The sequence below is a fragment of the Belonocnema kinseyi genome, chromosome 6 (assembly GCF_010883055.1).
Source record: "Belonocnema kinseyi isolate 2016_QV_RU_SX_M_011 chromosome 6, B_treatae_v1, whole genome shotgun sequence".
Classification (NCBI taxonomy): Eukaryota; Metazoa; Arthropoda; class Insecta; order Hymenoptera; family Cynipidae; genus Belonocnema; species Belonocnema kinseyi.
Window position 1 is genome coordinate 73,167,656 of NC_046662.1, and position 25,831 is coordinate 73,193,486.

The 25,831-nt window shown below is 27.8% G+C and overlaps 1 protein-coding gene and 1 long non-coding RNA gene across 5 annotated transcripts in view; both read right to left on the minus strand.

The window, feature by feature from the left end:
- The window catches only part of LOC117174622 (IQ motif and SEC7 domain-containing protein 1), a 187,413-nt gene that overhangs the window by 22,893 nt on the left and 138,689 nt on the right, over positions 1-25,831 (minus strand). For 3 of the 4 annotated variants that reach the window (XM_033363871.1, XM_033363874.1, XM_033363872.1), the window contains one exon: positions 5,694-5,999. In XM_033363871.1, coding sequence (XP_033219762.1) covers positions 5,694-5,999 — 306 coding nt within the window. Of the gene's footprint in view, positions 1-5,693; positions 6,000-9,409; positions 9,450-25,831 lie in introns of those variants that run through there. The other variant, XM_033363873.1, reaches the window with a different exon arrangement.
- LOC117174625 lies at positions 24,063-24,854 on the minus strand. The gene is made up of 3 exons (XR_004467326.1): positions 24,592-24,854; positions 24,472-24,509; positions 24,063-24,358 (listed from the first exon to the last, which is right to left on the minus strand). It is a non-coding gene; the product is annotated as an uncharacterized LOC117174625 (long non-coding RNA).

Consider the following 25,831-nt stretch of genomic DNA (forward strand, 5'->3'; position numbering starts at 1 on the left):
ATATCTTGAAATCCTCAAAAAAACCCTAAATATTTCAAATCCTTTGTGATCTTTAAAATCTTTTGAAATACCTTCAAATTGCTGACATCTATTCAAACTTTCTTGAAATCGCTTACAATATTATAAAATATTTCAAATTTTTCAAAATACGATGGAACTGTTTAAAGCTCTTAAAAATGCCTTAGAGTATTTTAGAATATCCTAAAGTATTTAAAACCCTTGAAAATCTTTTAACATTTTTTAAAGCTCTTAAAAATTTCATGGAAAATTTTAAAAATCACAAAATATATCGAATTCTTTGAGATTCCTTGAAACTTTGTAAATCTCTTGAAAATTTCGTGTAATTTTTTTAACTACCCTAAAATCCTCAAAGTTCTTCGTATTGACTTTAAAATATTTTAATCTATTGAAAATACCCTCAGGTATTTCAAATACTTTAAAACCTTTTTATATCCCTTGAAATTTTTTGAATCTCTTAAAAATGTACCTAGAACTTTTTAAAATGTCCTAAAATCTTTAAAGTTATTTGAAATCCCTTGAAATTATTTATATTGAGTGCAAGTTCCTTAAAATATTTTAAAATATCCTAAAAATTCTTTAAAATCTTTTGTATTGCCTATAAATATTTGAATATGTTTGAAATTAAAGTAAATCTCTCAATCATTCTGAATAATTATGTGAAATCCATTTAAATAGTATAAAATCACGGAAAATTACATGAAATTCAATGATATCGAGAGCCTTTATATCACTTAGAATGAATGAAATCCTCGGATATAAAATAAAATCCCTTGGAATCTCTTGAAATACCCTAAAACAGTATAGGTCCTATAAACTGGTTCCATATCTTCCATCTTGAAATGCCTCAGAATCTTTTAAAATGCCCTAAAGTCTAAACAATTTCAAATCCTTTGCAATGTTTTGAAATCCCTTGAACCTTTCTAAATCCCTTCAAAATTCCTTGAAAGTTTTAAAAATACCCTAAAATCTTTAAAATCCTGTAGAATACCTTCAAATTACTGAAATCTAAAAAAATTTGGAATATTTTAAAACAGTCTAAAGGATTCGAAAATAATTCAATAATTAAAATTCAGAAGCAGGTATAGACCTAAATTCAATAGTGATTATAACCAATGGGTTAATTTATTATAAGAAAAGTGGTAAAATGTGATTTACGAAAAAAGTGACTCTGTAGCAGCCCTAATAATTGTTGACAGTTTTTTAAAGTTCTTCTTAAAGAAATTCTCTGACTTTTGACATTTTTTTTAAAATCCCTAACTTTTCCTTTGTGGTCAACCTGTGTAAAATCAATTCACCTTTAGAAGACTGCTATTTAAAGTTAAATTATTTGGAGGATAGAGAAATTTATGATATCAGGAACTCGGTCGATTTCCCTGGAGGAAAACTTTTGCTGAGATGAGAAATTTCTACATATTCAGATGGTGTTCACTGGGAAAGGAAGTGTGACCACTGTGCAAATTGATAATACCAAAACGGTGGTTTGAAATTCCTATTTCGGCGGTTGAATTGCTGACGTCAACAGAGGGAACACCGGAGAACGCACAATGCACTCGCTTTTCAGGTGATGCCCCTGGCTTATAGAAGACCTAACTTTAGGCTCCTAATTTGCAAAAACTTGTATTGTTCCATAGTCTACTTCTGAATTTTTATAGAGGAAATGACAAGAAACTTCCGAGCGAAGGTTTTTCTTCACAGGGTGGCCGAAAAACTCTATTTAAAAAATTCCTGGACTTTCCCTGGCCAATTTTATATTCACACTGACCATTAATATTTAAAGTCCATCATTGAAATTTTTAAACATTTTTAACATAGAATCTTTTAAAATCTTTCAAAAAGGTCAAATTTGAAACAAAGAGTTGAATTTTCAACTAAAATCATAAATTTTCCAATGAAAAAAGAAAGAAAATAAATTTAACCAAATTGTGGAACCCTGCAATTTTTTTTTTTAATTTTCGTAAAAAAAATGAATTTTCAATAGAAATCAATTTTGAACTAAAATGATGAACCTTCAACTGAAATAGTTAAATTTTCAACCTACAAAGATAGATATTTAACCATATGGTCGAAATTTTGTTTGAAAAAAATTAAAGTTTCACCAAAATTTCATTTTTTACTAAATAGTTCAATTTCCAATAAAAAGATTATTAAAAAAAACCACGAATTTTTTAAAGATAATTAAATTTTTAACCAGTGTTGAATTTGCTACCAAAGATAAATTCTAAAAATTATATGTAACAGTTGTTTCACCAAACAAAAGAATGGAGTTTTTACCAAAAGGAATGAATTTTAAAACAAAAAATACTATTTTTTGACCAAAAGGATTAATCTTTCTATTAAAAACACAAATTTGTAACAAAATACAATAGTCAAATTTTCAACCAAACAGATGAATTTTCCAGAAAAAATGTGATTTTTCAACATATAAAGATTTTTCAGTAAAAAAAGTCCATCCTAATTGTTGAACTTTCAAGAAAAAAAGACGTATTTTCTGTAAAACGTAATGTTTACATTTTCAAATAAAAAATTTAATTTTAAAACAAAATAAAAACTAATTTCTAAAAAGAGATAAATTTATAATTAAAAAAATTTATTTTTAAAAAAAAAAAAAGAATTTTCAACCAGAGATGAATTTTTAACTAAAATGATAAATCTTGAACAAAGAATTATTTTTTAATAAAGTGGTTTAACCGTCAAACAAGTTGTTGAATTTTAAACAAAAAAGGATGAATTTTCTTCTACAATAATTGACTTCTTAAGCCTTAGGTAAATTTAGAGAAAGGTTGAATTTTCAAACAAATAATATATTTTTTAAACTGAAAATATAATCATCAGGAAGAAACAACTGCAAACAAAGAAATATCAGCACAATTCAAATAAATCGCTAAAAAGAATATTATACCAGGGTGACAGCAAAACTTCATTTTCAAAAGTCCCTAATGTTTCCTTGTTCAATTTTTCATTTTTTCTGATTAATTTCATATTTGTTATCCTTGAAATTTATTCAAATTGCCTGTCATGGAAATTCCCTGTCTTTTGCAAGTTTTTCTCTTCTTCAAAATCTCTTCTCTTGCCAAATAGAATTTGCTGCAACCCTGTTTTGCTATTCAGGAGATTCTAAGAACTTTTGTATGCTGCTATTTTTGATCAAGGATGTTTATATTTTGTTTACGTATATTAGAAGTTAATATTTAAAATGGATAATCAGTTTATATAAATGATGGATCGACTCTTCAAAACTTGAAGGTTAAATGGCAAATTAAATGTTTCCTGAAGAGTAGTTCTTGAGAGAATAAGAGAAAAATAATCACCATATAACAAAGAGAATGACTTTAATGGCATTAATAATGTGCAACCTTGAAGGCTGTAAAGTATCTATTTTCACACGTTTTAGTTGAATTAGGAATTGAATAATAATCACCTTGAGACAATTATTCAGTTAACTGTTTTTTTTTATAAAAGATTAAAAAATTTAAAGCTAGAGGATAATAATAAACAGTCAAACACCATCGGATGTAAGATACAAAAGATATAAGAAATTTTTAAAAAGGCCTTAAAAGCCGTTGTTTATAGCATCACTTCCTTCGAGACATTTAATTATAGTAATTAGATTTACAAATGAAAGATCAGTTGCATGGGACGTGTTGAAAAGCACATGTGCTATCACCTGACCACCTGACGCTTCAATATATTGCACTTTTCAACTTTTGAACAAGTGAAGAGCCACCTGTTGCAAACTTTCGCAATAAAATTTCTTTAGAGTATCAAGATTGCCAGGAATATTTCACTATTTTCAAATAGGTCTACAAACCATTCAATCGAGAGTGAATTTGAAGCGTTTAAATTTGAAAAGGATTAATGTTAAGACATTCAAATTTAGAAAGCAATTTAATTTAAAATTTGCAAAAGTTATACTGATGAAAACTGGATGAAAAAATTATAAGAACAGGGTCAAAATTCGGAAACAAAAATTGAAGGATAGCCAAGAATAAAATCGAAGAAAGGAATAAACAAATTTGAAGGTATTCAAATTCGAGAGGTTAATTTTTTCAAGTATTTATTCTTTTCGATATTTAAAATCCAAGTTATAATATTTAAAACGATTGAGTTTTTAAATACTAAACTTTAGAAGTATATGAATCTAAATAATCTCCGGTTAAAAAATGTGACTGCATAAATGTGACTGCATAAAAACTGTAAAGCTAAATTACTTTAGCCAATTTTTAGATCAGAAACCTTTTGCATTATTTTAATATTTTTCAATTTATTTGAACTTATGTTAATATTTTTTAAATAATATTCCCTGATTCTTTTTTAAATCAAGATTAATTTTTGAATATTCAAAGATTAAGTAGGAAAATGCTTAAAAATTAAACATACCTACTTAAAGTTACTTTTTTTAGAAACATTGAAATAGTCGTAATTTTTAGAATATGCAAATATACTTCAAATTATAGAAAAGCATTGAAACAGTAAAAAAATATTTACTTCCTATGTATTTTTATATTTTAAATACAATGATTCCAAAACTGTCAAATGAATTATTCATAAATTTAAAAATTCGAATGAAGTCTTTAACATAAATTCTTATGATTATTCTGGAAGGTGTTTTGTGGAATGTTTGGTTTTTAATCTAACAAAAATTTTGGACTAACAATCTGACATTTTTCGATTTATAATGTAATTAAATGAAGTTCAAAATTTCTAAACATTTTTAATTTGAAATAATGACTTATTTACAGATAATAAATTTATAGAAAATATTAACTGTTAATCGAACAAAAATCGAGCTAAATCCCGTAAAATAATTAAAAATCTGTAATATATTTCAAAAGTCCTTTTAAAAATAATGAAATCCACTGAAATCTATATAAATTTCTAATATATTCATATATCACATGAATATTAATAATTAATTAATTGTTATATATTTTATATAATTTATATTAAAAAAATGTTTTAGAAAATAGATCGCAAAACTAGCAACGGTTACCAGACGATCTTGTCTGGAATGACCCAAAAATAAAAAAAAAAGGAAACGTTTAATATCAAAGAGATGTTTCTTTGATTCTAAGAAACATTTCAATATTTCCTGGATTTGGGAGCGTTCGCACATGACTTGATGCATGTTTCAGAGATTTTAAACACCCTCCTTTCCCTTGTCCCACGTTTTTCCCACGCTTAAAAACGCGCTAAAAAAGGACACTCACCCTGCCCCTTATCATGCGTTTTCCCCATGCGTAAGTATGGCACGTAAATCACGTTTAAAAAAAGACCCTATCCCTACCCATCCCCTTATCACGCGTTTTCTCGATGCGTATGCATGAAAGTCACACAAAAACCTGACCCCACCTTTGCGCCTTTTTCACGATTTTTTCCTTTGCGTAAGTATGATAAGTTACGCTTAAAAGAAGAGCCTATCCTTTGTCACACTTTTTTCCTGCGCGTAAGTATAATAAGTAAGACACGATAAAAAAAAGGCATCGTTACTATCCCTTATCACGCGTTTTTCTTATGCGCTTGTCACACGTTTTTCTTTTTACATGTTTTCCTACGCGTAACGCGTAAGTATAATAAGTAAGTCGCGCCTAAAGAAAGACACTCTCCTATCCGGAAGCGTGATATAATATGTGAATACTTTTTTATTAATTTTAAATTTAACGAGAATATCTTACCCATTGCGGACCGATCCCTTTTTATGACAAGCCTGCTGGAATCCAGACTGGGGTTGTCCTCCATAACCCTGGACCATTGCTCCATAACTTTGGGGTTGTCCGTATCCCGATTGTGGATACACCTGCACCGTGGATGAAGGATAAGGGCCCAGGGTATAATTTTGCCCCTGCATATACGACTGGCCTGTTATGTACGATGTTGAGAGGGCCGTTTGATTTCCGGAGGAATATACATTGTGCACATTTCCGCTGTGAGTCTGATTCAGACTCGTATGGTGCGTTGGCCTCTCCATCTTCTGTGGGAAACTGCGACAGAAAAAAGCACTTCTTGTAAAAAGGATTCAGCACAAAATAGAATAATATTTCTCGAAATGTACAGTTCCATTTCAGGTAAAAACGGGGGATAGATTTTTTCCCGAAAAAAAGGATTAAAAAGGGATTTCAATGATGGAAAACAGCTTTTTATACTGCCTTCTAACCGTGCCTTCTAACCTTCTAAGGTGCCTTTCATCTATTTTTTAAAAATATTATTATTATATTTAATATTTTATATTATTTTATTTATGTTGAATTTTTGTAGCTAACTTTAAAAAATCTGTCAAACTTTCTACTGATTAAACACATCAGCAAAAAATTCAAGAGTATCAAAGATTGAGAAATTGATAAGCAGAATTGAAAAATGCATATGCTAGCATTTTTTAAATGTATTTTTCTTCGTAGACAGATTTTGATTAGTTATAAACTTTAATATTTGTCTAGTTTATTCTTTTCAGCATACACAACCTTGAGTTGTTCAAAGAATATTTCTAAGTAAGCTAGAAAGAAATAATTTGAAAAACACGAAAGTTACTATTTGAAAAACCTCTTTTTTCTATGTTTTTTCCTTATACGTTTACATTTTTTTCTTATGTATTTTTATGAGTTGAAAGCTCTCAAATGTTAAAAACAGTTTTTAAGGTCAGCTACAAAAAGATTGTAGCGCAAAAAAAAGAAATAAAAAAATTATTATTTAACAAGGTATAAACATTTTTAAACGATAACAATTTTTTCAAACATGCAGTATGCTTACATGTAAAAATAGATAATAATTATTAATTATTATTGTAGAAAATTTATTTTATTGATTGAAGTTTAAAAAATTCAACTATTTTGTTAGTGCATTGTTTGGCAGGAAATTAATTTTTTATTTGACAGTTCATAATTTTGGGTTGAAAATTCAATGAAAAGTCGAGTTTCTTGGATGAATTGAACTTTGCTTTATTTAAAATTAAAATCTTTTTGGGTTCAATATCAATCGATTACAATGTAGATTGTAGGGGATTGCTACTTAAACAAAAATGAATTTAAGTTTAAATAAAAAAGTGCTCTTCATCCAATTATCAACGAAAAATATAATATGTATAGTCATTACATATTACATTTTTAATTGTAAATAAATTACTTGCTTAAATTATAAACAATTAACTACCGAACGTTGTAAATTAATATCTAATACGAAGCCAGATTAATTTTTTTAATCAGCAAGGGAATTACAACAATTATTCTTCAATTGCATAATTTTGTAACTTGACATTATTGTATACAATGGCTGTTTTTGATTGGCGATAAGGCCAATTACAAGGAATTTTAAGTAGCAGTAATCAATTTTCTTCCTCCCAGGTTGCGAACTTGAAATTCGCGGTCATTAGCAGAGTCGATGCTGTCTGGCTTAATATCCGCTTTACGTGATTACCAAACGTAATTTCCGGTAGCTTCATTCGACATAAACCAAACACCCTTCATAAAAATAGTACTACTATGCACAAAAGTCAATAACAAAAATTGACTTTTATTATCTTGCGAATAAAATTTTCCGTCATTGTGATAAAAAAATTAATTTCCCGTACATTATTCTCTCCTCATTTATAAAAGATCAATATATTCAAGAATAGAAATTCGATATAAAGATAAAATCACTGCATAAATATTAAATCAAAAGGACACTTTCGGGATTTTTCAATAATTTAGAAACAATTTTAAGCAGTTTTATGGTTTCCATGATTTTTATTTTTCACGAAAATAGGGGAATAAATATTATTATATATTAATATTATTATTAAATTTAATATGATTACATTTTCAACGAAAGAGTTCAGTTTTCAAGTTAAAATGTCCAGTGTTTTAGAAAACAGTTATAACTTTTAAACACGAAAAGATGAATTTTAAAAGTTCTCAAATCATATAGTTCAATTTTCAAGCCAAAATATAAAATTTTTAGAAGACATTTTAATTTTCAATAAACGAAGATGTATTTTTAATCCAAAAGGACGAATTTTCTATATGAAAGCCGAATTTTCAACAAAACAGTTTAATTTTCAAACAAATAATATGACTGAAAAAATATTTAAAGTTTTTAAAAAAGAATCGAATTTTTAATCGAGCAGTTCAATTCTCAAAGTACAAAGTTGAATTTTCAACCAAATAGTTGAATTTTTTTTTCAAACAAAAACTTGAATAATTTAAATGAAAAAAAAATGAATTTTTACCAAAAAGGTTCAACTGTTAACTAGGTATTAGTAGAATTTTCAATAAAAAAAGTGGGATTTCAATAAAAAAAAGAAGAATTTTCAATGAAATAGTAGTTGATATTTTAACAAATAAAGATTTTAAATTTAAATAAAAACAGAAAAAATTCAACAAAAAAAGATGAATTCTCAAACAAAACGGTTATAATTGATATGTAAAAAAAAAATTAATTTCTAACGAAAAACAATGGAATTCAATAAAAATTGCGAATCTTCAACAAAATACTGAGATTTTCAACGAAAATAGATTGAGTTTTAACAAAACAGTTGTACTTTTAACCAAAAGATCAATTTTCTTACAAATGGGATGAATTTTCAACACAAAAGGACGAATTCTCAACAAAACAGTAAGAAAATCAATTTTCAACCAGAAAAATCGAATTTTCAATAAAGTTTTTAAGTTTTCAACCAATAAAATGATTTTTTAAAAAGGAGTTCAAATCTCAATCAGATAGTATGATTTTAAATTAAGAGCAATGAATTTTAAGTCAAAAAGGAATAGTTTATTGTGTCCAGTTGAGAAAATTAATTTTTAAAAAAGTCGAAATTTCATCAAAATAGTTCAATTTACAACCAATAAGATAATGTTTTTAAAGTAGTTTAACTTCCAAACAAGTAGTTGAATTTTTGACTAAAAATGATGAATTTAAAAAAAGACGAATTTTCAACAAAATAGTTGAATCTAATTATTCAATTCGCATTTAAGAGGAAAAAGGAAGTTTCTTGAAATCAGGATAATTTGGCAATTTGAGCCTTGAGAATCTAGATTATTAAGTAATTAAACATTTTTAGCACTGTTCCAACTTTTCACATCAAATTTAAATTTCTTTCATTCCATAATAATTTTCTATTTTCACAAACGCTTCACGAGCAGCGCAGCGGTAATTAAAATTATTTCAGCGCAGCGAGGTGCTACCCCTTTTGAGATCTATTTCATTATCCTTCTCGTCTAATTAACCTTCGAGTAGACGTGTCGAGTGTTCAAAGGAATATATAAATAATTGAGCACGTGTCAAGCGTACGAAATTTGCCATCATTATTGCAAGCCCGTCATCTTCAGTCATATGAATCACACTGTGAATCATGAATCGAAATCCCCAACCCCGTCACTACCCTTAGCATGTCACCCTAATTACATAACGTAATACGTACCCCACGAGAAATCCAGAAACGACGATTATCATGGTGATTTGATTCGCTGCTCTCTTTCCAAAATTATTATCTTTCACTCACTCTTTTTTAAACATGAAAGTAGATATAGTTTCACATTAAACTTATTTTAGTTTCAGATTTACTAACTTCCTTACGAAACAAATTATTATTTATCAATGCACCATTTTAGGTGTTTACATCTTAATCAATTTTTTAATAGTGTACTTAGCACTTTTTTTAATGAAATTAAACACTTTTTTAATGAAATTAAACACTTTTTTATCCGATTTTTCAAGTTTTCTTGAAAAGAAACGTTAAAAGATAGGTAAGGGTTTTTTTAACATCCAACAGCCATTGAAAAACGTCTGCAGGTTTCAACGCCGGATGTTTGACTGAATCCAACCGAATCGTTCGAGGAGCAGCTGCGTTCAAAAAAGGACCTTCTTTCTGTTAGAAGTCTGATCGAGGTGCAAAGGAAGTAAGACGATGATCCAAAAGGTGGGGAAAAAAGAAGGGCTGTAGGGAAGCCTGAACACGTGCGTCTTCTCGCAGGGACGTCGGCTTAAAAGAGATTATTTTAATCCGAATTTCATTTAGAAATTTTTAAAATTTACTCTAAAAATGAAGAGAGGTTTTAAAAAGCGAAGAAATTTAAAAATCGTCCAACTCTTTAAGACGTTCAACATTTTTTTGTTTAATCAAGGGAAATTCAAACATAATGGTACTGACATTCAAAATTTGGAAACATTTGAATACTTGGAAACTGAGAAAAAAGTGAACTTTTAACATAAAAGTTAATTTCCAAACAAACATGGTTGAATTCGAAAGAAAAAAATTTTGACCAAGCCGAAAGAAGTTATATTTTTAATCAAACAGTTGAATGTCAAGCCAAAATACGTATTTTTTAGAAGTCAGTTGATTTTTCAATGCAAAAGGACGAATTTTATATCGAAAAGGTAAATATTTCAATATAAAAATTTGAATTTTCGAACCAAAAGATTGAATTTTTAATAAAAGAGTTGAAGTTTTAACCAAAAAGTTTAAACTTCATCCCACAAAGATGAATTTTCAATCAGAGTTGAATTTTCAAATTTAAATAGTTAAATTCTCAGTTAAACAAATTAATTTTCAAACGAAATGTTTAACAACTAGAAGTTCGACTTTCAACCAAGGTTTTTAATTATCAATAAAAATAATGAATTCTTAAAGAAAAGTGTAACAGTTGACAATTCAACACAATTTTCTGCTTTAAATTAAAAAAACACACGTTCTTTCACACGTGGATGCTGAGGTAAATTAAATGATTTTAATCTGAATTTTTTTTTATAAATATAATTAAGCTTTTCAATTTTTTTTTTAAATCGAGGGCAAATCCAATATAAATTAAAATATTAAATATTTATATTTCATATTTGGAAATATTTCACTATTTTGAAATTGAGAAGATGAATTTTCAATTAAAAAGATCATTTTAAATTAAGAAATATGATTTTTCAACCAAATACTATAATTTTCAACAAAAATATAAATTTTTGACCAAACCAAATCAATTTGCATTTTTAAAGACATAGTTGAATGTTCAACCCAAGAAGATGAATTTTTTAGAAGATAGTTAAATTTGGTATCCAAAAAGTCAAAATTTCAACAAAAATTTAGAATTTTGAAACAAAAAGGATTAATTTTTAACATAATAGTTACACATTTACATATCCTAAAGTAAAGTTTAAATGAACAAAATGTGCGCATTAGAAATTTTAAAGAGCTCGAAATTTGGTTTATTTTCTTTATTGTTTTTTTTACCTTTCTGACGATTTTTTTAACTTTATAGCCCAAAATAAAAATTATTTGATCTATCAGTCAGAAAACACGAATTTTGTTTGTTTTAGGGTGCTTTAGCAGCCCAAGGAGCCTATAAGCCATTGTTAAAATAATTGAGAAAAATACAATGACTTTTAAGACTCTAAGGGCTTCAGAAAATTGAAGTTAAATTAGAAAATTGTAAAATATTTCCGTTACTTTATGCGATTTAAGTGGCTTCAGAGGAACGCAGTGATTTCCTAGGCGACTTCAGACTATTTCGTAAGATTTCAATTTTCACATTAAAAAAACTATAAAATTTAAATTTAAATTCGATAGGGAAGTTAACATATTTAATGTTTATGCATTAAAGATATAATAATTTACAGCATTATTATTATTACTATCCTGTGGCCACAATATTGCTAATCATCATTTTCCCATTACTTTACATACTACATGAAACATTGACCACAAGCTTGATCAAGTGAACGACAGATGTCGACAGCATTTTTCACGAAATTGACTACATTTCAGTAAAAAATCTCAAAAGTTTCAGTTTAACAAATATTTTTACGCCTAAAATCTCGAAAAGATAGCAGATGTTTCTCAGTGCAGGAAGATGCATTTTTTAAAAAGATGAAAAAAGTAATAAAAATGGAAGGCATGCGTCCAAATTTGAGACTGGTTTTAAACAGATTTTAGTTTGGCAAATTCACTCTATTTTTGTTTTTAATAAAAAAAGAGTGCTTTGTTTTTAATCTTTAATATTTGCCCTTATAGTTGGAATCCTGGCATACTGTTTTTAGCAGATTCAGAGCTTTAAAGTTGTTTTTTAACCTAAAGCATTTTTTCTATTTTAAATTTAAATTTACAATATGGAAATTATTATCAGATTTATCGATACGCTCCTGTACGTCAGCAGGTAGATAGTAGAAGGCACACGCTCCTTCTGCTCGTGATGGCCGTGACACTCAACCTTCTTTTTACATAGTGCAATATACGTCATGTACAAAAATGTTACGTAAAACTTAAGACAATATTGTTCGTTGATGAGTCACGCAATACTTTAATGGTTTTCACGAAGGCGAACTAAATCCCACACAAGAAACGTTCTTTAGAAAAAAAGAAATATCTGTTGAACTAACTTTTAGAACTTATTCCCGTTAAAATAATTTAAAGATTTATTTTGCAAAATAAAAAATAAATCTAAGAGCTACCAAGGAACCTTAAAACAAATATGATCAATTTATTTAAAATCGAAACTACTTCACGAAGGTGAATAAAAGTGTCACACATGCAACTTTCATCAGAAAAAAATTAAAGATCCTTTCAAACTAACTTTTAGAACTCATTCCTGTAACAATCATTAAAATATTTATTCAAAACAATAAAAAATAAATCTAAGATCTATGTTTCTACATTTTTCCTGCTATAATGCTTCCGAATTGTCTTAATATTAAAATATTAAGGACCACATTTTACAAGCAATCCTGTCCCAAAAAATCTTTAAAGTATTAAATAATACTTGTGTGATCCTTTTAATTATCCATCTGTAAATGGTTAAATTGTAATTTAATGAGTTTATTAAAAATCGGAAAATAAAAAAAAGAATAAGTAAAGGAATATCCAAATGGCAATTTAACAGAAACACTTAGTGGCCTTGAGAGACCATTTTTGCGATAAATTACTCATTTTATTTTAATTTCCTTTTTTAATCAATTAGTTGACATTTGAATACATTTATTGCTTTATTTTTTAAGAAATGAATCAATCCGATTTTTTACCAAATTTACCAAAAATATTTATTATTATTCAACTCTTTTGCAAAAACGGGCTAAAGACTTTACAAAAGTGTGTAAATATTGTTATATTTCTGCCAAAATTCAGGGGACACTTTGAAAGATAAAGAAAAATTTGAAGGCGGCCATTTTAGAAGACAAAAAATTTTCATTTAGATCGCCCTAATTAGTATACAACAATGACGCGAAGAAGTTATAAATAATGTTTTTTTTTTCAGTCCTTATATAAATATCTATATCTGTAGAAATGGTAGTTTTGATATATAAAATCAGAGAACGATCTTCCTTAATTTACGAAATTAACTTTATAAAAGGACAAGAAACTTCTCAATGGCGCAAGCATTTTGAAATTTTATAATTACAGGATATTCTTAAATATATACGTATCATTACTATCGAATAATCAAAGAAATGATTAATACTACAAAACAAACTTATTCAGTGTTGTAAATTTGAACATTTTTTTCATAATAATTATTATATAAAATAATAAAAAAGAAAAGCGAAGTCAATATTTTTAATAATTCATGAAAATTGACATTTTAACTTCAGAATTAATAAATAATATTTTGGTACAGTATTGTTAAAAAATACCCATTTCCGACAAAAAAGGCCAACATAATCTGAAGTTATTAAAAGATTTGTAAGTTTGATTTTTGAAGTCAAATTATTTTCGTCTAAAATAACTGATTTCGGATGAAAACGCTCGTATTCCCTCTTATTTTTTTAAATCTAATGTTTTTTGTTTAAAATAATAGATATCCATTAAAAATTTATATTTAAAAATGTTACCATGTCCTAAAATTTTTCCAATATTAAAAGTACCGATTTCCGGTATAAATGACCGAAAAAATAAAAAATTGTGGATTTAAGAATTATAAAGGATAATCTGAAAAATATTATGTTTTTTATTAAAAATACTAATATTTAAAAAAACACTAACATAATAAAAAATTGTTCCAAGTTGTAAATCTTCTTTGAAATCTAGTGATTTTTATACCAGAAATATCCATTTCCGGCGTAAAACACTAAAATTAACTAAAGTTTTTGAAAAATGAGAATCTTGAAGATGATTTTTGTTTAAAAATGCTCATTTCCAGTGAAAAAAAAAAACTAATACAATCTACATTTTTAAAAATAAATTTAAGTCTTCTTCGAAACTTTATAATTTCATTTTTAAATTGTTTTTTAAAAATAACACTTTCCAGAAAAATTTTTAATTTTACCGCGCAGGAATATTGAAAAGCACAAATGTTTCTGAATTTGCATAATATTTTTAATGAATTTTTCTATTTGAAAGGATTCTTTGTGAAATTTAATTTTCAAAATTTTAAATTTAACATATAAAAAATTTTTAATCAATGAAAAGCCAATCAGGGTTTCAAACAAAAAAAAATGATTACGAGACTTACGAGATCACTTTTTTTCGATAGGATTAGATTTCGGAACAAGTTAGAATAGATCCAAAAAGAAGGTTTTCAGAATCACTGAAAAAAAATATACTCAAATTTCCTTAAATACAAAACATGGATTATATTAACATTCAGATGAAATTTAAATGACTGAGTTCTAGCGAAAGGTCAATTAAATAGCTAAAAAATAAAACGTGACATGAAATATATATAAGAAAATTTCAAATTTCCAATGGCCCATATTTTTCTCACTTTGTCACATAGTTGGAACGTGTCGTGACATTAAAACGGGGAATTTTGCGTCAGTATGTCGAATTTAAGAGTGACCTTATCCGAAGATATTCTATGTGCTTGGAACCAATCGATATGAATGACTATTTTAAGCTACGTGCCCTCGACCTGAAGTGCATTAATTGAACTTGCACAAATCGATAAACTTTAGTGCCCTTTTTTCTCCATTAGTTTAAAACAAATATTTAAAAATGGAATCGTAGCCTATTAAGACGTTAATGAAGACGTTCAAACATCTCTCTCATATAGTTTTGGAAGCGGGATTTTATTTATTTTTTTAATTGTGATTTATATTTTAAACAATGTTTTTTCGCTCTCCTGAACAATTGCCACTTTGTCATTTACCCTCTTTTTAGCCTTTCCATACTTCATTTAGATATAAGATCTTCAAAGCAATTCTCATTGAAAACTATTCAAATTATTAAAAAGAAAAAAAACCATTCAAAGTGAAAGGTTACATTCAGAGGTTATCCAAATTTAAAAGTACTAAAATATGTGTAAAGTACAGTTGACTATAGGAGACACTAAAATTGGCACAAAAATTGGTTCTTAGAGATTTTTTTACGCCATTATTTAAAACATATTATTTACAATTTTAAATTCAAAATGGTGAACAAAATATGGGTCAAAAGAATTTTCGAAATGCCGACGGATTCTAACTAAAAACACAATAAAAGATTTGATAATGTGATTTGGAACTTTATTTCATACAGCCAAGAGAGAAGAAATTACAGGGTCGTACTTTTTATGCATAGCGTCAGTACATTCTTACAAATTATTTTCATCTTAATTAATATTCAAGGTCTCTAATTAACATACATATATAAATTGAAATGTTCCTATTCGAAAGCTGTTAAATTTCAATAATTTCAAAATTGAAACGTTTAAAGTTATACGAATACATGTTGCAGCTATATTGAATCAATCATTTTAGAATTTGAAATTTAGACAATAACATTCGCAATCATCATGTTAGATAAAAGAACCTCTAAAGAACAATTTTCATACAAACCCATCAACTTTAAAAAAGGTGTTCAGTTATACTGGATTTACAATGTTGGATTTAAACATTTTTAAACAAAATTTATAATCAGGGATCATGTAAATTATAAGAAACTGTCATTCAAATCAATCCGACTTAAGCTATCCCGTAACCAATAACATGAGATTATATTCAGCAGTTTTATGATAAGAAAAATGGAAATACTGTTCTAAAATTTTGGGAAATGGTTCACAATATATCAAGGCACATCTGTCTAACCAATTTAAGTTTTTTGGCAGTTTACATAGTGCGATGTTATTAATTAATAACTTAGAATGTAACTAAGAACAGGGCTTTAGCGTCCTGGCTAAAATTAAATTAATAAAATGTTTATTCTCTTCCGTTATATTTTGCTGAATTTTAATTTTTTCTTCCGACATATATTTCTCTTCCAGAGAAAGGGAGTATTAAAATGACGACTCTTTTTCTGAAAATATTGAAAGTCGATTCCCTAAAAAATACTCACATTTTTTACATAAAATTTTTTGGCCGAATTGGCCCTCATCAATGATGCACATATAATGCGGGCCAAATGGTCAATATAATTTTTTCTCGACAGGTTGAATAAAAAAAATGTGCTCATTGCAAAAACTTTAAAATAAATAACCCCTACTCTTTTATTATATCTAGCATAGTTCTCGAGGAAAAGTGAAAAATTAGGTTTTTGAAAAAAACAATTCTCGTAGCCACAAAAACCCCATTTTTTTATTTTATCCAATACTTAAAAAAGTTTCTGCTTAAATAAATATTTGACCTGAAAAATATTTAAGCCAATTTTTTTTTGGTGTGAAAATGTAACTCTTTCTGTAGAAATGTATAATCTTTTTTTGGTTAAAACTGCTTGTTTCTGGTTAAAAATTATTCTGTTTCGGTTAAAAAAGAACTTATTTGTTGGACATTCACATTTTCGGATTAAAAATTCTAAGGATCTGTAGAAAAATTGTATTTTTAGATTGAAATTAAACAATTTGGTAGAACATTTTAAAATTTGGTTGCAATTTCAGTATGAAACGTTGAAAATTGATTTTTGTTGGTTGAATTATATTGCTATTTATTTTAAATAAAAATCTTTTTTCGTTGAAATATCAACTATTGCATTTCTCGTTGAAAATTAATTTTTTTATGTTACAAATTCACTCCTTGGGTGCAACTTGAAAGTAAAAATACTTTATTAAAAGTTCAGTTTTTTCTTGAAAATTTGTAATTTTATTGGAAAATTTCGAAAATACCACTATTTGCTCAAAAATTGATGTATCTTATTGAAAATTTCTCTTGTTCGATAATAATTTTTTTTTGTTTTTTAAAAATGTAACTGCGGTTTAGAATGAATCTGTTTTAGTTTAGGGTTTAAGAATTTTGTTAAAACTTCGTTTTATATTTATTTATTATTATTAATTATTATTGTTATTATTCTATTATTAGAATTATTATTTATTCGCTTTAACTTAATCTAGTTCAAATTTTTAACTGTTTGGTTTAAAATGTATGAAATTTGTTGAGAATTCATCTTTTTAATACAAAACTAATCTTCTTAGTCGAAAATTAATATTTTTTGTTGAAAATGTAACTATTTGGTTGAAAATTCAGCTATTTTCACGAAAGCTTATTTATTTTGCTTCAAAATTCAACATTTCGGACGAAACCTAGTCAGTCATTGAGAACATTTTTAACCAATTAGCGAAGAAGTTGAAAAATATTTTTTAAGGAAAAATCAAAGAAAGAGGGGCATTAGCAGAAAACTGTGAGAATATAGTGTCTCCATAGTTCAATTTTTTTTAAATAGTAGTAAAATAGTTTCATTGTTAAAAAAAGGGTCAAATAGTTTTATTGCTAAAACAAAGGGTCAAATAGTGTAAATAGTGTAGTGAGTCTGAGGCTGCAAAAATTGTGATGAAAATACACCGGAAAACACCCAGTAATCGGCAGTCCAGACTTCGCCGGGAAATATGATAAATACATGAAGAAAGTAATAAAAAATACTAGAATACAAATTCCCCATAAAAGCGTCAATAAATTTGGTCATGTCGTGTGCCTTGCGGTCGTACGTGATGGAAAAGGGTCTTTATGACTTTATGTAACAGGACACCTGCGAAAAATGAGTGAGGATCTCTGTAAGGATCATTCCATTCTATAAAAATGAGATGAGAGCAATCCTCGAGTGGGGCTACTGCTACTGCTGCTCCTTGAAAGAATAAGAAAAGGAAGGTAACAAGGAAAGAAGGGAAAACGGGAAAAAAGGGCAAATGAAGCATCACTAAGGCCTCCCCGAAGAAGAAACATCTGCCATCTGCCTGCTGGGTGCTTCGGACTCGTGCCATGCTCCACGGACAGTTACGCACACTTTTTCATAAACACACACATAAATACCCTTATGCACTTATACACATTTATTTGAACACGAACACGTGCCCTTATCTTCGGCTGTTACACCTGCCTGGAATTTTTTTCAGGACACCTCAAGACAGCCTTTAGAGCAGCTGCGACCAAACATCCCAAATTATCGTAATTGGAATCCCAGCAAGATTTGTTTTTGTTTATAGTCTTGTACTTTAAAATTTACACCACGTGTGTAACGAAAATCTGTGTCAAATATTCTAAAAGCGTTCAATTTTGAAAGATTCTAACTTGAAATTATGCAAGAGCAGATTGGCCGTTTTAATCGAGTAAAATAATACATTTTTTATTTAAACGCTCAGTAATGTATATGTATACAGTATACCCCTATTATAATTGAACAATTTTAATTAAAAAACCATTTAACTTGATAATTTTATGTTTTAAACTTTTATGAATTAAACAATACAAAGGTTTCCGGTTACAAAATGTAAATCCTCGATATCGTAGCCAATGTTCTAATTATAACATTGTTTTTTATTTTACCAAATTTATTTTACAGATTTTAAAACATTCCGAAAGATTTCTATAATTGTCAAAAAGCAATCTGAAAGATTTTCAGGCAATTTCTTTAATATTGTGAAAATTTTTTCAAGATTTTGGGAAAAATTCGAATCATTTCCAAAGAAATTTAGAAAAATTAATTTTAATAATGAAAAAATTGAAAATATTTTCAAGAACTATAAATAAAATGTATATTTTTGAAGATTTCGAGCAGACAAATAGCCTTAAATATCTTTTAAGTCGACTCAAATTATTTCTAAAATTTTTTTAAATCATGCAAAATACGAAAAAAGTTGTTTACAATGTTTCTAGATACTTTTTCGACATATCTGAAATCTTCAAAAATCTTTTTGAATTTTCTCGATAAACCTAGGATAATTATATATTAAAAATTATTTTTCTCTTCAAATTATAATTTGAGTAAAACTTTTCTTTTATCTTGACTGAAAAATCTTTTCTGGTTGAAAATTCGGCTTTTTGGTTTGAAAATTAATGACGTTTGGTTGAAGATAAATTGTCTTTGTAAATTAAAATTGCAACTGTTTTGCTTAACACTGAAATGTTTTTTTTGTCGTTGTTGAGAATTTAACTATTTTGTTGAAATAATGTCTTTTAGGATAAACTCCATTCTTTTTCATTTAAAATAAAAATATTTTTTGTTAAAATTTAACTATTATATTTTTCGTGACGATTTAATATTTTTTGGTTGAAAATGCAACTTCTTTTTTAAATAACTTTGTTAACATTTTTTTATTTAGTATAACATTCATAATTTTAGTTCAAAATTAATCTCTTTGGTTGAAAAATGTAACTACCTTGTCAAAAATTCATTTTTTACTAATTCAACTGTTTTTTATTCAAAATTAAAATCGTTTTGGTTGAGGATTTAACTGTTACATTTTTCGCCGTGAATTTACCATTTTTTGTTTAAAAATTAAAATCATTGTTTACAGATTAAATTTGTTGTTTTTATTTTGTATTTAAAATTATGGTTGCGCTCAAATTAAGAAACCACACACGCGCGTAACGCGTGATTGATGATGCTAGTTTTCTTAAAAATCTATAGAGTGTATAGGGCGGTTTACCGCTACCGGTCCTTGTAGCGGCTACAAGGACCAAATCTTGAAAGTAGGGGACTTTAGGGACCATAGCAGCTGAATATAGGGTACAATAGGAATAGAGAATATGCGTCGGTCTGTTAGGCCTGCAATTTTGGTGGTCACTTCTTTGAAATTAAAAAACGAGACCATTTTCTATTTATCATTTAAATAAAATATTCCCTAATGTCATGCAAACTTCGAAGCAAATAAATTGAAGGTCTCGCTTCTGTTTCTTTTTTTTTTCTTTTGACCGATCTGTACAACTGCGACGTTATCACGTTAAAATAGACCATCTAGAATACAGAAATTCAGTTCAGAAATAAATCACAGAATGTTCTAGTGACCTAATTTTGGGCTTGATAGCTTCGAATATAAGGTAATGGAATTCATAAAACGAGAAATGTGAAATACATAACGATAATGTATGAAAGCACATCAAAATCCATAAAATTGTTCATAAAACTTTTTTATTTTCATTCCAACTTTCTTTTTATTACTAAAATGAATTTAGTAAAGTAAGCGAGAGAGAGAGAGAGAGAGAGAGAGAGAAAGAGCAATTTATTGATAATAAATTGATTAATATAGCATTATTATTTTGATTCGTTCAGAGAGGAGTGTTACAAAATCGTTCTCAAAAGTCGAGTAGCGAATTACTCAATTACGGCATAAATGGTACTAGTATTACGAGGATAAAACACGAGTATACTTTCTCAGGTAACTATTCAATTGTTTTCGTGACGACACGATTCCAATTGCATAAGAAAAATAAGTGAGACCACGAGAAATGCTAAACATTAAAGGTGGGATGATTAAAGGTACAGGGACATCCTGTGTGATTGTAATTATATCTCAAATTAAAATTGTTGAGTCACCATAAGATGTGTGCTAATTACGATTTTTTATGCTAGAAAGGATAAGATATAGCTTAGGAAAGTTTTTATTATTCATCTTTGCAATAGAATGATGAGAAGAAATAAATATCGAGTATAACCCACTGCAGAATCTCGAATGAACAATAAATGAAAAATAAAGAACCGTACCCAGGATCGATTTTCTAAAATGTCATATACTTAAAACTTTTAGATTGAAACATGAAATATTTTATTTACTTATAAAGGGAAAATTTCGAATTGAAAGCACAGCAATTTTTGATCATTTCAAATATTATAAAGATAAAATAAAAATATTGGCCCAGCTTATTGTTCATTTTAGGGGATAAAATCTTATGCAAGAACTTTTCTAAAATTTCGTCATCGATTTACAAGTGGAAAATTGAAGAGTTAAAAAAATTAATGCTTAATTACTTTAATAACTTTATTTCTTACGCTCTGAGATTGAAATGCTCAATTAATTTCCAAAGTTTCTTTTCAAAACGCAGGGGCCACAGCACAAAAGAAGCTCAAAAAGGGGAAAAGGATAATTTTTCAGGAAAAGGGTAAGCCAGGGGAAATATTAAACATTTATTTTTACATGTAGAAAAGAAGAAAGAATCTTTTTATGAGAAGTTTTATATTTTTAAATAATGTGAAATGAGATTTTATTGATCATTGTCATTAAAAAATTTAGTTTAATTAGATATACTTAGGTAGATGTAAATCCGTTCACGGCGATATAAAAAGGTATGAAAAAAAATAAAATTTGTTATAAATACACAATTTATATATGTTTAAAATCGTTCTCTATTTAAAAAATTCCATCATTAGTAATCAAATCATGATACATCTAAGTATAATTTAATATTTTTCTCCAAGATGTGTCATTTCGCTTTTACTATAATAGAATGTTCTCAAGTTCAAATTAAAAATTGTTAAAATTTGAGAGCGTAAAATATTTAAATTATATAGATTCAGCGAAAACATATTTGAGCTTTAAAATTTTATTTGTAAATTTTAAAAATAAAAGTTTAGAATATTCAACGTTCCTATAAAGATTTAAAATAAAAGTGACTCAATTTTGAACCTTCAATTTTAATTTGTTCAAGTTTGAACATTTAACTTAGCTTTCCAATTTTATATGGGATAACAACTTCTGTCCACGGTTTTTCCATTTTCAACGTGTTTCAGTATCAAGTTTTTTTAAAAGGATGTTACGACATATTGTTTTTTCTTATTTTGTGTTTGATTTATTTATGAATATTGTATAAAGTGTTTCAATATTATACAGATTCATTTCAATATTTTTATAGAAGCACGTAAAAAAATTTAATTTTAATTCTAAAAATTAATTGATAACATTTTTAATTTAAATAAGTTAATTTATTATGATGAACAATTCTTTAGATTAGAAGAAATGGTACTTTAAGCTCGTATATTTAAAGAGGAAAGGGGAAGTTTCTCGAGAATAATAGAAAAAAGAGGGAATGCAATATTGTGTTTGAAAAATGTTTTTGGACAATGTACAGAAAACTTCTCGAATCCCATCAGAATAGCCCCAAAAAGGCCATATAAAATTAAAAATAATTCAAATGAACAAATTTGCGTTCTATGGATGTACATAATAATAACATAAATAAGCATAATTTTTTAATATTTGTAATAAAATTATTTTTTTTTGTAATTAGAGAAACTAACCATATTTTTTGCGAATTTAAACACAATTCTTAACATCTTTTATATTACTAATTTGCATTTTTGGAACTATTTTCCCAGGGTTTAAAGATCAAGTTAACAATATTTCGTATACTCAAAAAATCAGGGAAACTTTCAAGAAAAGTCCAAGTCATGGTGTCCGAAAGATTTAGTTTTTGGATGAGTCATTATGTGGTGAGAATAAAGAATAATGTATTTGACAGTTTGATCAAAATAATTTTGTAGATTTGTTACAATCATTCGAAGATTATTTTCGAATTTTCCAAAAGTTACAGATTTTTTTTCAAAATGCAGTATTTCCGGAACGAGCGTACACGGAGAAACTCTTGATCGTAAAATTTGGCCTTATAATATTGATAATTGATATTTATAAAAGTTCGATGGCAATCTAGGATATAGCCGAGAAAATAGTATTATTGCCGCAGCCATAGGAAGAAATACATTTTCCATTTCATTTATAAATATACTACAAACCTAATAATTGCCATTTATAGTTAGAAAAATTCATATTTTTGATAGCAGATTGAAGTTGAAAAAAGTGATATTCACAAATTAAATGATAAAACCTTAGTTGCAATATCTAGCATTTAAAATAACATAAATTGCAAAACAGGTAAGAAAAATTACCATTTTCAATGGGAAGCTGCAATGAAAGGAAAAACAATTGAATGTAGTGCTTCGCGATTCAGTACCAAATTATGTCATTACACGCGCCGAATTTTATGATGATAAAATTCCTAAACCTCATAATTTATTTTATCACAGGAAAATATCTCCGTTCTGCTGCCCCGGAGACCCGTGTTCAATTCCCGCCAGGACTGATATCTTCTAAAAAGGTTTTTTCTCTTTCAGCTTAGAATAAAATATAAATATCTAATTGTATGTTTAATGTATAAAATGTATAGTGCGTGAAGTGAATGCGAATTTATTTTTATTTTGCTCTTTTGACCATAGAAGTTTTTCCTATTTTCTATGGGAAAAATTAGAAGTGCGTAGAATGAACATATAGACATAATGTTTTTACTATTGTGTTTTGTAAACTTCACACACTGTCTTAGGGATTATAGTAAGTTTCTTTTGGTATAAGTGCAATTATTTAATCATCTATTTTATATTTCAATAGACACAATAACTTCAGAGTTTAATATTTACAATAGTAAGTCTTGCAATAGTGACTCTATATCCTGGCTTGCTATTGTTGTATTGTAAAAATAATAATATACCAACAAATTTTATAACTGGAAGTTTCTCCGTGTAGGTATTCGGGAGTTCTTTATTTTATTCGACGTGAGAATTCTTGTTCTTTTAACTGATCCCAAATAAAAATTTGAAAAATGAAAAAGTGGCCGTTCTTTTTCTAAAATTAAAAAAAATGGATTTCCTCTAAAAGAGCACTTGTAATTTTTTAAATTGTTTTTAGAAATATATGGCACAAAAAATATTTAGATAAAAGTTTATTCATCCAGGAAAGTTCTAAAAAAATACCTTTTCCTCTTTCGTGATTTCTTGCATCATTTACCAGACAAGATCAAAAATGATATTTTTTCTAAATGTTCCGGTCTCAAAAATGTGTTAGCCCGCATAAAATTGATAGTATTCGTTTTTTATATTAGCATAAACTTTTGAAAATAATTGAAATATAAGAAAGGCTGGGTTTTCCTGAAATTCTTTTTTTCTTGTTTACGAAATTCGATAAAAAAAACTAAGAATATTTTATGGAAAGCCTTCCTTTTTCTTTATTTCATCCCATATTTGTTTACAATTTCTGTTTATATAAATATATAAGGAATTATATATCAAAATGCACTGGGAATCTCATTGAAGTGCGATTTCGGACATGGTCCTAAATGACACTTTCTCAAAAAATGCAACTTGAGCCACCTAATACACTGAAAGTACTGCCCACTCTGTCAATACGTCAAAATGCCGAGGACTAAAATTCTAGTGACGACTAAAATGGCAGTTACTTTAATGGGATTGCCAGTGTACTGAATCATGCTGACATCTTAATGTGAACCTCTGAAATTTAAAATCGAATTGGCACTATAAAAAATACTCCTTTGTTCAAAATGAATAAGAATTCAGTAACTTAGTAGTAAATAACCAAAATTATAAAACTTCCTTTTACTCACGAAGGCCTTGAGTTAAAACATCTTCAAATTGAGCTCACCTGGAACAAAAAGAAGAAATTATGTTAGGAAACATGTTCTCAATAATTATTTAAGAAACATAGATTTCAAACACCGTCGTACGTAGTACGTGTCATTAAATTGATGAAATTGAAAATGACTTTCATAGCAGTTTAAGCTTGAAATTCGAGATCTGAAATCTGGTCGGATGAAGATAACAAGTGAGAGGTGACTCGAAATTAAGGGTGACACTTAGGATTGAGAAAGCTGAGTAAGCTCAAGATTCTGACTGTAAAACACACTATGTCGTCGAAGGTGGCTTATAAGGGTGGAAGGGTAAAAAGTATGAAAAACTAGAGTATCTCAAGTCAAGTAAGGTTTGTCTCGAGACAAGACTCTCAGACGACGTGCCTTCTGGTGGAGAACATCAGCTGCCACTTGGACACGCGCCATGGAAGCCCCACCAGTGTCTTCCTTCTTCCTCCGGGCTACTTTCTTTGGTTTCTTTTCGATTTGTACTCTATCATCGGTATAAGTTACAACCTCACGTATTTGATCGTTTGCCACCTGCTTGTGCCACAAAAATAAATTTACATACAAAATACCCACAAACTTATAAGCTCTAATTTACGTGGAGATTTTCTGCAAATGAGCTTGGATGAGCTTCTACTTGAAAAAACAATAACTTTTAAGAATTTAAAAAAAAAACATCTACCTAATAAAATTTTTTTAAACTTTATAAGAGGCATGTTTATCAACAATACGGCAAGTAATTGTACTAATTAGTACAGTTATTTACTTTATACTTTCTTTTTTTCAACAAGCAGTTTAATATAATTATTACAGTTTTACTGATGCTGATTTGCATATAGTACTTTATCCTCTTTAAAACATTTCACGCTATGTATTTTGAAACACTGTTATTATCTGTATTTAAATTTAAATAGCGAACTGTATGTATTCAATTATTTAGAATCCATAACAATGTATTTATATAATTAAAAATGGAAGCTTGATTTAGTCTTTAGAAGATACAGAGATCTCAGTGGTTTAGCAGTTCATTTATACGGAAAACAGGGGAATATTTCTTTAACAAAGGGGAGGTTTTTTCTTTTAAAAATACAAGCGTAATGAATTAAAATTAATAAATGCAATATTTTTGATAAGAAACCAAAATTTTATTAAACTAGGAAAACAACAAGTGCGCTAATATTTTCTTCATCTCCCGCAATTTTTAAATTAAAATATAAAAGTAAGAATGATACGAGGGTGGATTGATAAATTTCCGGCCTGACCAAGAGATGGCGCCACTAGGCCTACCTTGAGGTGGCGTTCTATAGTACCATCCTTAGATAGCTTGTAG